At 37.4% G+C, this 15,802-nt stretch overlaps 1 protein-coding gene across 1 annotated transcript in view; it reads left to right on the forward strand.

The window, feature by feature from the left end:
• The window catches only part of LOC122806192 (B- and T-lymphocyte attenuator-like), a 137,588-nt gene that overhangs the window by 15,627 nt on the left and 106,159 nt on the right, over positions 1-15,802 (forward strand). Inside the window, exon 3 of the mRNA XM_044076424.1 lies at positions 12,033-12,182. Coding sequence (XP_043932359.1) covers positions 12,033-12,182 — 150 coding nt within the window. The remainder of the gene's footprint in view (positions 1-12,032; positions 12,183-15,802) is intronic.

Below are 15,802 nucleotides of genomic sequence, written 5' to 3' on the forward strand. Positions count from 1 at the left end.
GAAATAAAGATGCCACCTAGTGGACAGGTTATGTATTACAATGGAAGTTCTATCTGGGAGAAAGGCTGATCAAGGAATTGGGAAGGGAGAAAATACTCAGGAGAAGGGGCTTGTGCTAGTGAGAAGAGAAAGTATGCTAGCTACAGGGTAGAGAGGGGCTATGGCTGCTGGCTGTCCTGGCTGTGAAGCGAGCTTTTAATCACCAAAAGTAAAAAATGTCAAGCATATGCTTTACTGCCAGTTTAGGGAGTACACATACATGTTTACTTCTTTACTGGAAGGGTGCTGGGATAGCAGTCCAGTGGGAGTGCAGGTTATTTTGAAAGGGGTCTGCAGCCGGCAGGCAGGTAGACTCTAGGTTTTGAATTTGAAATAGGCAGGATGCAGAGCTGGGAACATTTGAAAGAGAGGGAGAAAAAAAGAAGTAAACTTAGTACAGGAAGTTATATTATGCAGGTATGGCAATAATTTTCATTCATTCAGTACTGCTAAAAGCTATAAATGTAGGTTAAAACAAGCACTCAATACAAAAATCAAGTTACATTCATTCAGTATTGCTAAAAGCTATAAATGTAGGTTAAAACAAACACTCAATACACTGCAAGAGAGTCCATGATAAGTCTTTAAACATAAGGCTACTAGGAGAATCTTAGTGATATTGTAGTGTCATTGTTCAGATAAAGAGGTATTAATGTAGGTAAATTCTACCAATTATATTGGCTTTTCATAGGTTCATAGGTTCATAGGTTCATAGGTTGGTACTAGGCTATCAGCCCTAGGGCCTATACAAGCCTAGCCATAACAATTCCCTGGCTATTTCTTCCCACATTATTTACTTTCCTGGACCCCTGTCTAGCAGGGCGACTGACGTGATCCCTGGGGTGAATTTCCTTTCTCCCATCCAATCGTCAAGGTTCCTCTTGAAGAGATCCAAAGAGGCACTCTGCTTGACATGTATGGGCAATCTATTCCAAAGTCTGGGGAGTCTCTGGGTCAGGAACCTATCCCTCCAGCATGTTTTGTTTATTGTGATGACAAGGTTTAGATCCCTGAAGCGTGTAGCTCTGAGGGATTGGGATTTCTTTAAGTGTAGCATGTCCAACAGCTCTGGGTTTGACATGGCCTTGTATGTTAAGCAGAGATCGCCTCTGAGTAGACGATATGCGACAGAGTATAGCTGGAGTTTTAAGGCGGTCAGCGTAGGGCATCTGCTTTAGGTCTGTGATTCTTTTAGTGAGGTATTTCTGAGGCCTTTCCAGTTGTTGCAGATGTCTTGAGAGGTACATACCAAATGGGGCGTTGTATTCTATAATGGGTCTAATGAGGGATGAGTACAGTGGAACAATGACCTCCTTTTTCTGGATGAAAAGCCCTTCGTGATGAGGTGTGCCACATAGAAGGATTTCCTGACTGTTGTGGCGATGTGGTTATCGAAGGTGAGACCACTGTCCACCTGTGTCCCTAAGTCTCTTATCACACTTTCTGTGTTTAGTGTACTGCCACCTATATGGTAATTCATGGATACATGTTTTTTCCCAAAGGGGATAACAATACATTTCTTGGCATTGAGCTTGAGCCCATGGCTCTGGCACCAAGCATCTGTTTCTGTAAGGCCCTTTTGTAGAGTATCCACATCATTTGGGGATTCAATAATGGCTCCTAGTTTGCAGTCATCTGCAAACTTTGTTAGCCAGAGTCCCTTAGTGTTGACCTGTACTTCAGAGAAGTAGATGCCAAACAAGAGCGGCCCCAGGACTGAACCCTGAGGTACTCCACTTGTCACTTGTCTGGAGCTGGATTTGGAGTCGGCTACTTTTACAGTGTGGGTTCTATCAGTAAGCCATTTAGCAACCCATTGGGTGACATAGGGATTAATGCCCAACTTAGTAAGTTTATCTATGATTCCAGAGTGGGGGATGGTGTCAAAGGCCTTGGCAAGGTCTAGATAGGCTGTGTGGACCACCTTACCCTTGTCCATGGCTCTGGAGACTGATTTTTATATTATCTTATTGACCAAGTGGTTTCTAGATCCTGTTTTGGCATTGGAATCAACCACTGTTACCTACAGATCTGGGTCTTTGACTCCTGTATTTTATTCCAAAAGAGAGACAGAAGAAAGCTATCAATGGTATAGACATCAGATGTTCCGGAAAGTTCTTTTTAGGCCTAGAATAGCTCACCTTCATGTGCACTTAACCTTCTGTATCCTTCTGATAAGCTCCACATTTGTGAAAATCAGGGATCTGATGGGAAAGAAGAGTACTTGTTGTAAAAAGTAATCCAGCACACGGAGAAGTAAAAATAAAGGCTTTATTGTGGCAACTCCATGTAGAATAACAAGCAAACCGGTTTCGGCTGAAAATTCAAGCCTTCTACAGTGTAACAAAATATTCCATTAGAGCACGTCCTAGTGTCTGCTTTTATATCAATGTATTTAAAGAGATACACCTGGAAAAATAGACTATTGTTGAACAGAACTACCAAGTCTAACTTAATTCATTAAGGTCAGGTCTAAATAAAGCCCCTAGCCTAATAATCCAAGAGGATTCATTTTTATTTAATATATCATGCCAGCCTGCTTTGGTAGTTCTGTGCATTTGAATTTTGTCTATTGTGGTGAAATGAAATCTGGCCGTAGTGTGTGTGATGGTATGCTTGTAAAGGGTGTTGGTAATTCTTTTATTCCTAATCTCACTTAAATGTTCGCTTATGTGGTGTCTAAAGGGTCTTGATGTCTGTCCAACATAAAAAGATGAACAGGTGCAGGTAGCTAGATAGATTATCCAGTCGCTACTGCAATTACCAAAAACTCTAATCTGATACACTTTGGAAGTATTGCAGCTAGTAAATTCCTTTGCTTTGAAAATGTGTGTACATGCGCTACAGTGACCACAAGGGACACAGCCAACTAGTGTATCACCAAAGAGTGTTTTCTGCATAGATATAGGTGGATTGTGATGCTTGTAATGAGTGAAATATGAATTAATGGTTCTAACTCTCCAGTAAGAAAATGAACACCTGTCTTGAAGAACCCCATTCAAGTGTTCATGTGCAAGTAAAATGTCCCAATGATTGTTAATAATGTCTCTGAATTTTGGGGTGTTACTACCAAATGTTGTCACTAGTCTAACCGGTTGTGTTTCTTGTTTTTTCTGTTGACTAGTAATGTTTTGGTATTCCAAAAGTTGGAATCTCTCAGTTTGTTTTACCTGGGTTACAACTCTGGAAATGTGATTTTTACTATAACCTCTGGTTATCAGCCTATTTGTTAAATCTTGTTGACATTCTTGGTGGGTTTGTTCAGAAGAGCATATGCATTTGATAAGTAAATATTGGGACTTGGGGATGTTGTTGATGATGTGGTGGGGATGATGACTGGAAGCATGAAGTAAGGTATTGTATTTTGGAAATTTTCTATGTACCCGAGTTTCCAACGTATGATCTTCTTGTCGAGTAACAACGACATCCAAAAAAATAATTTTTTGATATTCAATGTTTAGTGTAAACTGGATATCCCATCTGTTATTGTTTAAATATCTAACAAATTCATGTACATATGTTACATCTCCCCGCCACACCATCCAACAATCATCCAGATAACATCTCCAAATGTCTAACTCTTCTACAAAAGAATTGTTGTTGATGTCATAAGTTAGCTGCTCTTCAAGAAACCCCATAAATAGGTCAACATAAATGGGAGCAAAAGATGCTCCCATAGCTGTACCTCTGACCTGCCAATAAGACTTACCATAAAAATAGAAAATATTTTTGGTTAGCACTTGTTCTGTTATGGTAAGTAAAAAGTTGTTAAAACCAGGGGTATACATTTTAGATTTCTCTAGCCAGTATTGAATGGCCTGTAATCCCGCCCCATGTGGTATACTAGTATAAAGGGAGGTGACATCAAGTGTGCAGAGATACCAGTTAGATTCCAATTGTGTATCCTGAATGATATTCAAAAATTCTGTAGTGTCTTTTAATCTAGACCTAACCGTGGATAATAGCGGCTGTAAGTGTTGAGTCAGGAAGGCCGATAGAGGTTCAGTTAGAGAACCCTTGCCAGATACAATTGGTCTGCCTGGTGGACATGTAGGATTTTTATGTATCTTTGGGAGTAAATATAAATACTGAGGGATTGGGTCTGCGACCTTAAGCTGTTTGCATGTTTGTTGATTAATGATGCCTTCCTTCATAGCCAAATCTAAGAAGGTATCAATGTGTTTTTTAAAATTTGGTGTGGGATCAACAATCATGTGTATATAGAAAAGGGCATCAGATAGTTGTTTATCTGCCTCAGCCTGATACATCTCCCAATCCATCACTACAATGCCACCACCCACAAGAAGAGTACTTGGCCAGTAGATCCTTCTTCCCCCATCATAGGAATCTTGCAGGAGGATTTTTGCTCTCCTTTGACTTCATTTTGGATATAACTCTCTACAGACTAATTGGTTAAGCTTGGCATACAGAGGGCATGGCAAAATCCTGATGTTGTAGTTCCCATTTCAATTAAACCAGAAAGATTCTCTAGGCCCAAGGACTGGGAATATTCGATAAAGATTTTTCTGGCTAGCTCCATGGTGGTGGTGGTTACACTCCTAAAGAGAGACCCTACCAATCACACTCTATCGGTCCACCTTCTCGATGAGGAGCTTTAAACAATGAATTATTTTGGTAAGCATATTTATGTGCCCTTCACTTTTTCAGTTAGGGTGGTAAACTCTCTGTATATATGATCAGTTTAAAACATGATCTGACTGATGAGATATCCTGCCCAGTGCAAAAGTTGGTTTATTGTGATCTGCAAATAAAGTTAGAGACAGGGGTATCATGACTTTCTAGTATTTGAAACTCATCATATGACTGGAACACAATGCATATGGAACACCGAGTTTAGTTGGGGCAGGTCTTACAGTTTGCAGAGACACCTGACTCTTGCATTGCAAATCTGCTGGGAACTTTAAGGCAGTATTTACCAGTACATCCCTTTGATGTTGCCAACATTTTAAGTTTGTAGGTGAAAGCAAAGCTGGAGAGGTGTGATTAGGAATACAAAACACCCGCGGCTATTGACATAAAGATTGTAGCTACTCAGCGCTCAGAAATTATGGTTTAGAAAGAACCATAACAATACTGCAATCAACATGATGGCAAACTCTGTTGCAGATGTGATGATTTCCAGAATGATCAGCACCTATAAGACAGATGTTGCTAGCAAACTCATGGGTTCTGCATCACCCCATTCCATGACGATAGTTGTAGAACTCCTGGAGGACTAACTGACTGTCTCATTCTTGAGGCAGTCAATAGGCAAACGCCATGCCATTTCCTGATTTAATTTCTCCAAGTCTTTTTGGGTTTTTAATACCATGACAGGAACTGAGCCCATTCCTAAGTCAAAGTATGATTAAAAATCATGAAATTAGTATTTTTCAATCTTTTGATGTTAGCCAAAAGTAGTGCTGCTCGCAGCACCTGCAATGTGCCCAGAATCGACTCGTTCTGCAATTCACACTGAGTTGTATGTATTGGTAGTAAATCTAAATATGACTGTAAATTCTTTTTCTCATTTCTGGCTGTAAATCCTGGTACTTTATAACTTTGTCTCTCTCTATATGTAAGACACTGTAATCACTGGGTGGTTTCAATGATCAATGTTACTTTTGTCTTCTTTTCATGGAGTACTATATCTGGTTTTCTCGCATCTGTTTTCTGAAATGTTGATAATGGGTGATCCAGTGTGATATCAACTTCATAATTTTATATAATGCTTTGTGGCTCATGTTTCCAGTGTTTCCAGTGCTTCACAACTACTTCAGTACTAACCCCAATGCAACAGTCTTGCCACATTACTATGCCTTTCAGTATACAGCCCTCCTGCCATTAGTTTATCACATCTAACAACAAGATATGCGACTGTTTCCAATTCTGTTTTACAAAACCTGCATTTATCTGTTTCTCTAACACATTCAATGGACTTTGTAAACCAATGTGTAAGTAGTCCACAATCCTGGGACACCAATATTAACCTTTTATCTTTTAGTTTAAATTCACCTCTCCTTAACCGTTCCTGCATTAGATCCTGATCGATATGAGGTTGTTCCAGACGTTTTTCTGTACTTGCAACTATATTTATACATTTTCATATTTCTTGCCTTCTCATCTGATCCTTCACCTTATATTTTTTTCTTTTGCTTTTTGTCACATTCAGTTGCTGTCTGATTTTTGTCTACTTCTGGTTTGATTTCCATTCCCACTTGACACTGCTATGCTTCTGCTAAACTAAGCAGGGAAGTCATCTTAGACTTGTTCTCCTCATGTTTGAAAACTTTCACTGTGTTTAGATCTTGTGATGACAGCAGATGTGTATCCAGTCCTATGATTGCAGATCTATATATGTATTCGATTTCGAGGAGGTCTATACCTCCTTCAGAACTGGGAATACATAATCTTGATATACACTGATTTGTATAAATCATTTGATAAATATGAAGCATTTTTCTTGTTTTCCTGTCCAGCTGATCAAATACCATTTGGGGCCAGTCAGTCACCCCAAAACTTTAAGTTAGAACAGGAAAAGCAAATTGATTTATAGCTTGGATTTTGTTCTCGGATGTCAGGGCTGTTTTCACTATTAATTTTAGTTATCTAAATATTCCTTAATGAGTTTTATTTGCATTTGTTCATGTTTTATTGTTGATTCTTCATCAACTCCCAAATATTTATGAACTCCTTTCTGCTTAAGTTCCTTTATATCACATTCCTGTCCCAGACTGATATTTTCTTGGTGTTGCAACTTTCCAAATTTAAAGGTTGCTTTGGAACATTTATCAAGACCAAACAACATTCTTATATCATCTGAGAAAGTTTTGACCACTTGCAGTTGTGCTTTCAGAAAGTTCCTCATCTAATAAACTATCCAGTTTTAAATCATCCACAAAAAGAAGATAAGTATTTACACTCTGTTTTCTGATAGCTAAACTACAACCATGACCTAATATACTAAGTAGACAGCTTAATGGGTTAAGGGCAAGAGAAAAGAACAACAGTGACAAAGACACCCTGGAATATCTCCCTTTGAATTTTTATCCCTGGGATAATAATTTGTCCTTTATAATGGCTTAGCTGAAAAGTGGTTTGCCAGTGTTTCATGGTCACTATAAGGTAGGTCAGTCTGGGGTGTATCTTTAACATTTGCAAGTACTCTTTTATCCATCTATGTGGGATGCTCTCAAATGTTTTTTTTTTTCTATCTGTCTATGCCATGCTTTGATTCTTCCCCTTTTTATAGTGCTCCATTATGACTTTATTTAACAAATGATCGTTTGTTCCATATGACTTTCTTTTGTTATAATTTTGTTCTATTGCCATGATTGAGTTTCTTTCTAAATGACTATAAACTCTGTCAGTATCATTTCCAGTGTATAGTTTATACATCATCAGAAGGCAAGTTATTGGTCTATAGTTTTTAGGATAGCTTGCAGATTCACTCTTAAGGAGGAGTATGATTTTTCATGTTGTTAATCAGGTTGGCATCTGTTTGGGGTGTGCATATAAATAGTTTTTACTCATAGCCAAATCTTCATGTAAAGATGTTAATGTTTTTAGCCAGAAGTTAGGTACTGCATCTGGGCCTGGGGTGTTCCAGTTAGGAGCTTTTCTTAACGTTGTCCCAATCTCTCTGACCATTACTTCATCCTATTTCATATTCTGTCCATTTGAACTTTTTATTCTTTACTTCTTCTCTCTATTCAGCATCTTTGTTATGTTCCACAGGATCTTCATAGATATTTCTCTAAAATGTGTCTGTTTCTTCTTTTTTGGTGGTGTTTCTACTCCTTTTGCCTCGTTTCCCAATTCTCTATAAAACTTTTTGGGTCATCAATAAATTGTTTATTTTGTACTTTTCCTTTATATTTATCTGCATACCTTCTAAGTTTTTCTGCCTGTGCTAATATCTTTATTTTATTATTTGCAGTAGTGTACAGTAGATCCTGGTTTGTTTTGATATTGCACATCGCTTTTATCACATGTATCTTTCTAAGTATTTTTGTTCATCTGTTCCCTCTTCTGTACTCTTCTAACAGCAATACTTCTTGTCTTAATTGCTTTATAGTTTTCTCTATTCAATACTTCCACAAAGGCATTTGATTTATCCCCTTCCTTTTCCTTACCGTCCTGTGTTTTTGTGGTAAGACTTTATCTTTTATTAATTTAATAGCAGAATAATATATCCTATTTACTTCTGTTATATCAATATATATATGAATTTCTATGAACAGTCTTGATTACTGTGTTAATGTGTTTTAACAAACTTCTAATATTGTGGGGCTTATTGACTTTTTGTAATCTGTTTCTTTCTTTGATCTTAATATGTCTCTCTGTCTCTGTTAAATCAAGCAACTCTTCCCTTAGATCATTTTCTTCTTAAGTAAGGGCAAATTCTTTGTTCTCCATTTCCTGCAGGCATCCTACAGAAAGTTCCAGAACATCTTCCTGTGCCATATTCTCTTCAGCTTCATCCTGTGTCATCCATTGCTCTTTATGGGAAGGAACAAGAAACTGTGGCAACTCTGATGCACTCCACAACATTGACTGCGTCAGAGTTGCTAAAGTTTCCTGTTCCTTCTCTTGCTGTTCAACTCCAAGTGAACTTTTGTGCTGGTTTCCTACTGAAGGCTCCAAAGTATCTTTATATGGCAACTGATGAGATGCACACGCTTCACTGGTTTCTTCTTAATTTAGGGACTCCTCGTTCTATCATGCTGTGATGTTATGAGAGTTAGATTTTCTACACTAAATCCTTCACTTCACAGGCACTCCATAACTTCAGTTTTCATTTCTTTACCTTCTCCATTACCAATTGTCTTTTCTGCTACCCCCTTTGTTTTCTTATTTTTTGCATTGCATAATTTTCCATATCTGGATGCCTTTGTCTGGGGTTTTCTTCATATATCTTTGGTGTTGCTATTTTGTGTTGATTAGTTTTGCTTTCTCATTTTCATAAATATTGCACCATATTAAATCTTTCTTTTCCATGTCCATATTTCTTCTTCAGATGTATCCTGCTCCTCCTGTTTCTCCTTACTTGCGGGACTCAGTGTTCCATCATACTGTGACATAACCTGTGTTAGACTTTCTACACTAAATCCTTCACTTTGCAGATATTCCATAACTTCAGCTTCTATTTTTTGTTTACTTCTGCTTAACTAATCTTCTGTTCTGCATTCCCCCTTTGTGATCTTATTTTTTGTATTGAGAAATTTTCCATGTCTAGGTGCCTTTGCCTGTATTTCTCTTTGAACATCTCTGGAGCTGCTTTGTTTGTATTGATTAAGTTGGCTTTCTCCTTTGCATAAATATTCCACCATATCAGCTTTCCTTTCCCATGTCCATGTTTCTCTTTATACCTTTCAAAAATATCTAGATGTTGTCCTTTATATTTTCGCACTTCCTTAGTTGCTTCTTTTTTCAAATGACTCAAGATTTCCTGGTCTGTATAATGTTTTTCATGCATCTGTTATATTAATGAATACAAATTTGCATTTGAAGCTTTTGACAGTTTTTCTTGTTACAGTAATTTTCTCTAATTTCTTTCTTAACCTTTTTGTGTATCTTCTGTCTGGAAATTCTGGCTTCTTGCATAATAGTAAGAATACATGATTTCTTTCCTATCCTCAATAGTCCACTCTGTCATCTTTATGGCTCTTTTTTGGCCTGTCCATTTTTTTTTGTGTGGAATACTGCTTTTTTCTACAACAGGGGGTCATCCTCCCCCCTAAGCCTGGCCTAACCCCACTGTAGGAATGTTACCATGTCTTGAAGATTCTACACTGCCATTTTTTCCAGTTCTGGCACCAGTGCACCTACCAGGACTGGGCACTTTTTTATCCTGGGACTTGTGCATCCATCTGTCTTTTTTATTTTTTAACCTACTTCTGTTCATGATATATGCTATATAAACTACAGTCTGTACATCAGTGTTGTCTTGGTGAAATTTTGTAAAAACTAGGTCCACCTCATTAAAGTACTCACTAAGACTTGAGAATGAATTCAGTTCCAGCAATATTACTCTCCTTTGCTTGCTGATTTTATCATCTCTCCATTCGGACCCTTTATCATCTCTCCATTCGGACCCCTTATCATTTCTCCATTCAGACCCTTCATCATCTCTCTAGTCAGGCCCTCCATTTTCTTTGTGTGGATGGCATTAAGTAAGACAAGTAGATAAGGACCATTCCAGATGCTATACCATTCATTTTCTCTATCAGCTCAAGCCACACTTGTTTTCTCTTCCAGACATTCCATCCTGTCGGAAGGCTTTGGCCAGAATAGAATTTCAACTTGTTAAGAAAAAGAACAATACAAGAGACACCACCAGACTCAAAAGAGTCCAAATACTATTCAAGGTTATTTTTGATTCCAAAGAAGATAAAAGACTTCAGGCTAATACTAGTTTTCTGTGACCTAAACCATTCCATAATTGAGGCAAACATCCAGATGCTCATGGTATAGTCCATACTTCTGTGTGAAAAAGAAGAAGAATGGATGTGTTTCTGGACCCTCAATTACTTTCAGTTTTGGCCCTGCCGTGTAGCCTCAACATCACATTCAAGGTGATCACCAAGTGCATGTTTACAGTGGTAGTTCACCAAAACTACTAGAATTACCAATTTTCCCATTACTTAGATGATTGTCTCCTATTAGCCTCCATGTCGGTGCTACTGCTTTTAGAAAGAGAATCTCTACTCCAGTTATTCCAGTCCTTAGAGGTCACAGTAAACCCCAAGAAGTCCTAGTTGGAATCATCAAGGGCACTGTCATTCATAGGTTGTCACATGGTCCCTATGGCTTGCAAAACCAGCCTCCCTCAAGAAAAAACTCTTTATTTTCAGATTCAGCTATTTCTTTTATTAATGATGGTGACAACATTTGTCTGCTTAAAGGACTTAGGACTCATACCAGTAAGTAGTTTTATGGTCTCTTTCACCAGACTTCACATTACGGTCCTGCAATGAACCCTCATAATCTAGTGGTCTCAGTCCACAGTTCCCATGCAAAACAAAATCACAGTTTTGAATGCTTGTAAATGACATAGTTTGGTGACTTTTTGCCCTAGATTGGCCATGTGATGCCTTTCTCGCTTATCCCTCTACAGGGAAAGATTTTCAGGGATGCTTTAGTTGAGAAATAGTCACTAGCACTCCTCTGTGCTTGTCTTCAATTTCCCCTTTCTACACAAATGTAGTAGTCAGGACTACCCCCCCAGAAATAGTTGTGAAGATTCACTTCTGATTACAAGACCACCACATGGTGTAAGTATGGGTGAAAAACTACATGCCTGTAAACTTTCTCTCACAAGAATCTGCTTTCACAACTAAACTGAAGCAGCAGCTGTTCAAAGAGGATGCGTGTAAATTATTTTGAGACTGGTTAACACTTCTCTGGTATTATGTCGGTCTGTAGGTAAGACATTATTTCTTTTGAAAACTAATCAAGGAATTATTAGCTGATAAGCAATAGTTTAATTGTAAATCCTGTGTAAATTAAATTATAAAAACCTTGTGAATATTTGCTTGAAAATAATTATTGGATTAAGGTATTTTGGGATTGTGGTCAGCTTTCTTATTTATATTACTGGAAATACTGTGCTAGATACTTGAATCTTGCTTTATTATATCTACATATTCTCTGTGTTAGTGGAAGCACACTGCTGTTCTATAAATTCTACTTATTTCTGTGCCAGGTCATGGCTGAAAGGGTCAGCTGACCACTTTACCTACCCAACAAACAACTAAAAAAAAAAAAAGTAATAAATAGTTTTATTATGATCTGTCCTTGCTGTAAGTGATAATCCATTTAATACTTGCATAATTAATTGGTGCTGGTCATGTGACATAGTTGCGATATGTTCAGTCAGGCAAGAATGTGTATCCAAGTACTTTTCAGGATAAGAAAGTATGCACCGTTTTGCAGTAGAGTAAATGAACGGTTGTAGTCACTGCTGTGTTTCTGTTTCTTTTCTTTATTAGATTCTACCATTGTATCACCAGAGCCATCTGTAGATGAGCTACATCCAGACTCCAGCCTTCGGCTTAATTCTGTGAACATTGTGATTATTTTCTTCTGTTCAGTTCTGCTTCTTTTAATTTTCTTCCTACTTCTGCAATACTGCACAAGGGGTAAGTAGTACATGAACCCAATCCCGCCAAGATTTATGAATTTCATCTCTATGTTTACCCCTGCTTCTTTTACATTATTTTTTTTTGTCTTGCTACTAATCATAATGTTGGCATAGCAAAGTATTTATAAGGCTGAGTTATAGTTCATGTACCATTGCAGATCCTGAAATGGAAAGGTACTAGATATTCAGACATGCAGTAATTGCTCAGTATAACACCAGACCTGGAGTTCAAATGGAGTACATTCTTCAGAACTTTCAAAGGATAAGAACTATTGTGCTGTTTTACCTTAAACTATAGCTCAAACATGACCATGTACATGTTACAGAGTAAAGTATGAATGTACAGTGTGTGTGAGTGAGTGAAATGCAGCAGGAAGTAATATCATATAGAATATAGTCACTGCTTGAAAAAGAAAGGGCTTTCTTGAGTTTCAGTGTATGTGTAATACTATAGGTTATGCATGACAAATCAAGAGGCTTACTGACACACAATATAGAAAGAAGCACACTTGCAAATCATCATTTTTTTCCACGAAGGGAAAGAAACATTTTTGTTTTTCCGTGCTGTTCTGGTGCGGCCACAAGACATACACACATGTTCACAGCTACTGTTTTTTTTTTTTTTTTTATTTTACTCTACTATAAGGTCACGTTTAGAAGAGAAACACCTCATAGAAGATCTAATAGTGATATCAGTATCACAAATACACACCCCTTTTTCGTAACAAACTTTTGACTGAGAATGTGTATGTAATTATTAACTTCAGCATTAACTCCTACATTTTCAACTGCAGGCTGCATGTTGAAGTGAGCAGAGTCCTGTACTCACCACCCACTTCAATCGCTTGTGTCCCTCTGAAATACAAATGTGTCCACCAAGTTCTATAATGAGCAACTTAAAGCCAGATCACCAAAGACAATCTGATTCTTGTGAGCATATCAAAGAATGACTATTCTCTTATGTTTGCAGAATGCTTCATACATCAAAATCATCACTTTCTGTGGGGTGCACAGGTCAAAACCAAGAGTGGGTGAACATAGTATACTAATATAATTCACTTCAAGATTGATGCAAATTGAATTCACCTGTAAAAGAGGTAGTATACTATACTGAAATCATGTAACTTGACTGAAAACAGCAGTTTTCAGACAACTATAATAACAAAACTACAATCAGTGAATGACTTTCTGTACAATTTCCAGTCCATTGTTTATCATAATACATTCATTACATCGAAAGACTACCGCAAGCTCCTGAAAAGCTGGCAACCCATTGGCTTGATAGTCTGCTTTTCAGCCTTCTGTATTTGATCCTTTGTGTTTTGCTGTAGTCAGCTTTCAAAGTACTGAATGTTTTCCTTGTTTATCACATCTATTGCATCACTACATGCCTGACCTTAAAGAGGATTCCTGAATAGTAAGCCATGAAGCAAGTTCTGCAAGACAAAGTAAAATGCTATGCATATTTTAATTTATTACATTTTCTTGAGAATGTCTTGTCTTGTCTACACTCTCACCCAAACTACTGCAAGACCTAAGTCATAGTCAGTACCATGGTGAGTCTTAAAAGTTCCAAAATGAAACATTCATCATACCCACAAATGACCCCTACATTAAAAGTAGCTATGCCTTGGAGATATACATATGGAAAGAACTTTTCAAGGTACACATTGCAATATCTCTAAACATTTGTTAGGGGAAATGCACAATAAGTGCAAATTCTGGGTAAGTGAATGCAAAATTCTTTATTTTCACAAGCTTCAAGAAGACAAAATATTTCAAAAACCCTTCTGGAAAAGTATTCATAAACTGATGTCTCAAATATCAAAGTTGTACACACTTTGTTCCAAGTAATCTTATAGAGCTAAACAGAATAGTATAAGGTAATTTTCAAATCTGCACCCCATATATATATATATATATATATATATATATATATATATATATATATATATATATATATATAAAACCTCTCGTTCAGTCTGTCAAAGGAAAACATTTCAAAGACCAATTCACGTAAGGTTCAAGCAAGGCACCTTTTATTAACTTGCAGCAAGGAGACAAAGCATGCAGGCAGAATGATTTGTCTGAACATTAATAATTAGTATGGTATTTTTAAACAGTTCTTTCTATGTCACACAGAAATGTTACTTCTATTGCTGACGTAGTTAGACACAGCTTTCTGTATTGTTCTAAAGAAAATGTTACTAGACTAATTGCTGACTAGTTGAGAATAACTGCTGATTTACAAAACATTTGAGAAAAACAACCTGGCCTTGGGGCTTATTTTAGCCCACCACAAGCTTTCTATTCTTCAGTTGTGCAGTTCTAATATATGTGTTACATTTTGCCTAGATTCAAGGTACATTTCTAGCTTAAGTACAAGTAATGCTGACTATGGTCTAAACTTTGAAGCATCCTTTGTTTTCATTATCAATAGCTTCTAGCAGCTGTGTACTTTCTCATGGCATAAGCAGAAAATCAATAACTCTTTGTTAAGTCTCATGAAACTAGTAGAAATGAAACACTTCTTATTATTTTCATGACATTAGCAGAAATCAAATGCTCCCTGTTATGTTTCTAATAGCTGTGCAGATTCGTGCAGTGTGAACAGAATAAATGTATTAACCCTTTTAAACCTCGAATGCACTAAGCATGCATATTACTAATACATATTTTTCTAAAACAGTCAGATTAATATATCTACAAATGTGATTTATCAGTTTCAAACTACTTATGATTAATAGGCTCATTGCATGAAAACTGTTATAAAAGGGGACTTCTAGTAATGACAGATAACTAATTTGTTAACTATATTTTGCTCCACTGGTAACTTAACAATGAAATGAAGTATACAAACCAAAGCCAAATCTGTAGACAGAGCAAAAAAGAAAAGGAAAGATTGCTTTCGCTGGATGTGTCGACATTTAGATTATACTTGTTTGTCTTTTCGGCTTTTCCCGGTTAGAGGTCGCCACAGCAGAACTCCGGTCCGCTAATGATTGGCAGTCAATTTTTATGGTGCCGAGTTGCCAGCCTGACACCCAACCTTCAACGAAGGCACACCCATTCACGCATGTCTTTCATAGGCCCCTCGACCTTGGGGAGGACATGCAGACTCCATACAGAAGGCACTCCAGCCAAGAATCGAACGGGAGAACCTCTTGCTGTGAGGCAGCAATGCTACCGCTGTACCACCATGGCATTATCTAGATTATACTTAAAGGTCTTTAATTCATCCACATATTTAATAAGCAGAGGTAAGGACTGCCATAATCTACAAGCCCTTACCTGAAAAAAAATAGAGTTTAACCTTGAATTAACTGAAGCAAGCCTGACCAATTATTATTTCTTGTCTGAAGTCCATGACTAATAAATTCTATTCTTAACAAAGCTGCCAGACAGTAATCATGCAACCATTTGGGAACAAGATTAAGTTACCCCTCAGAAGCCTATAGGATACAGACTACAGGGATTACAGCAAGGAAACTTGTCAGAAGTGGCATGGATTCATCCCACTTATTAATCAGTTAAACAGCTAAGGTTCAAGCTGATGTATCCTGCTTTCTTCAAAGTTTTCTTTCTGACAGGGACAAAAACGTTTCTGGATCCTCAGCA

Source organism: Protopterus annectens, chromosome 7.part0 (genome assembly GCF_019279795.1).
Source record: "Protopterus annectens isolate FY-2018-M chromosome 7.part0, PAN1.0, whole genome shotgun sequence".
NCBI lineage: Eukaryota > Metazoa > Chordata > Ceratodontiformes > Protopteridae > Protopterus > Protopterus annectens.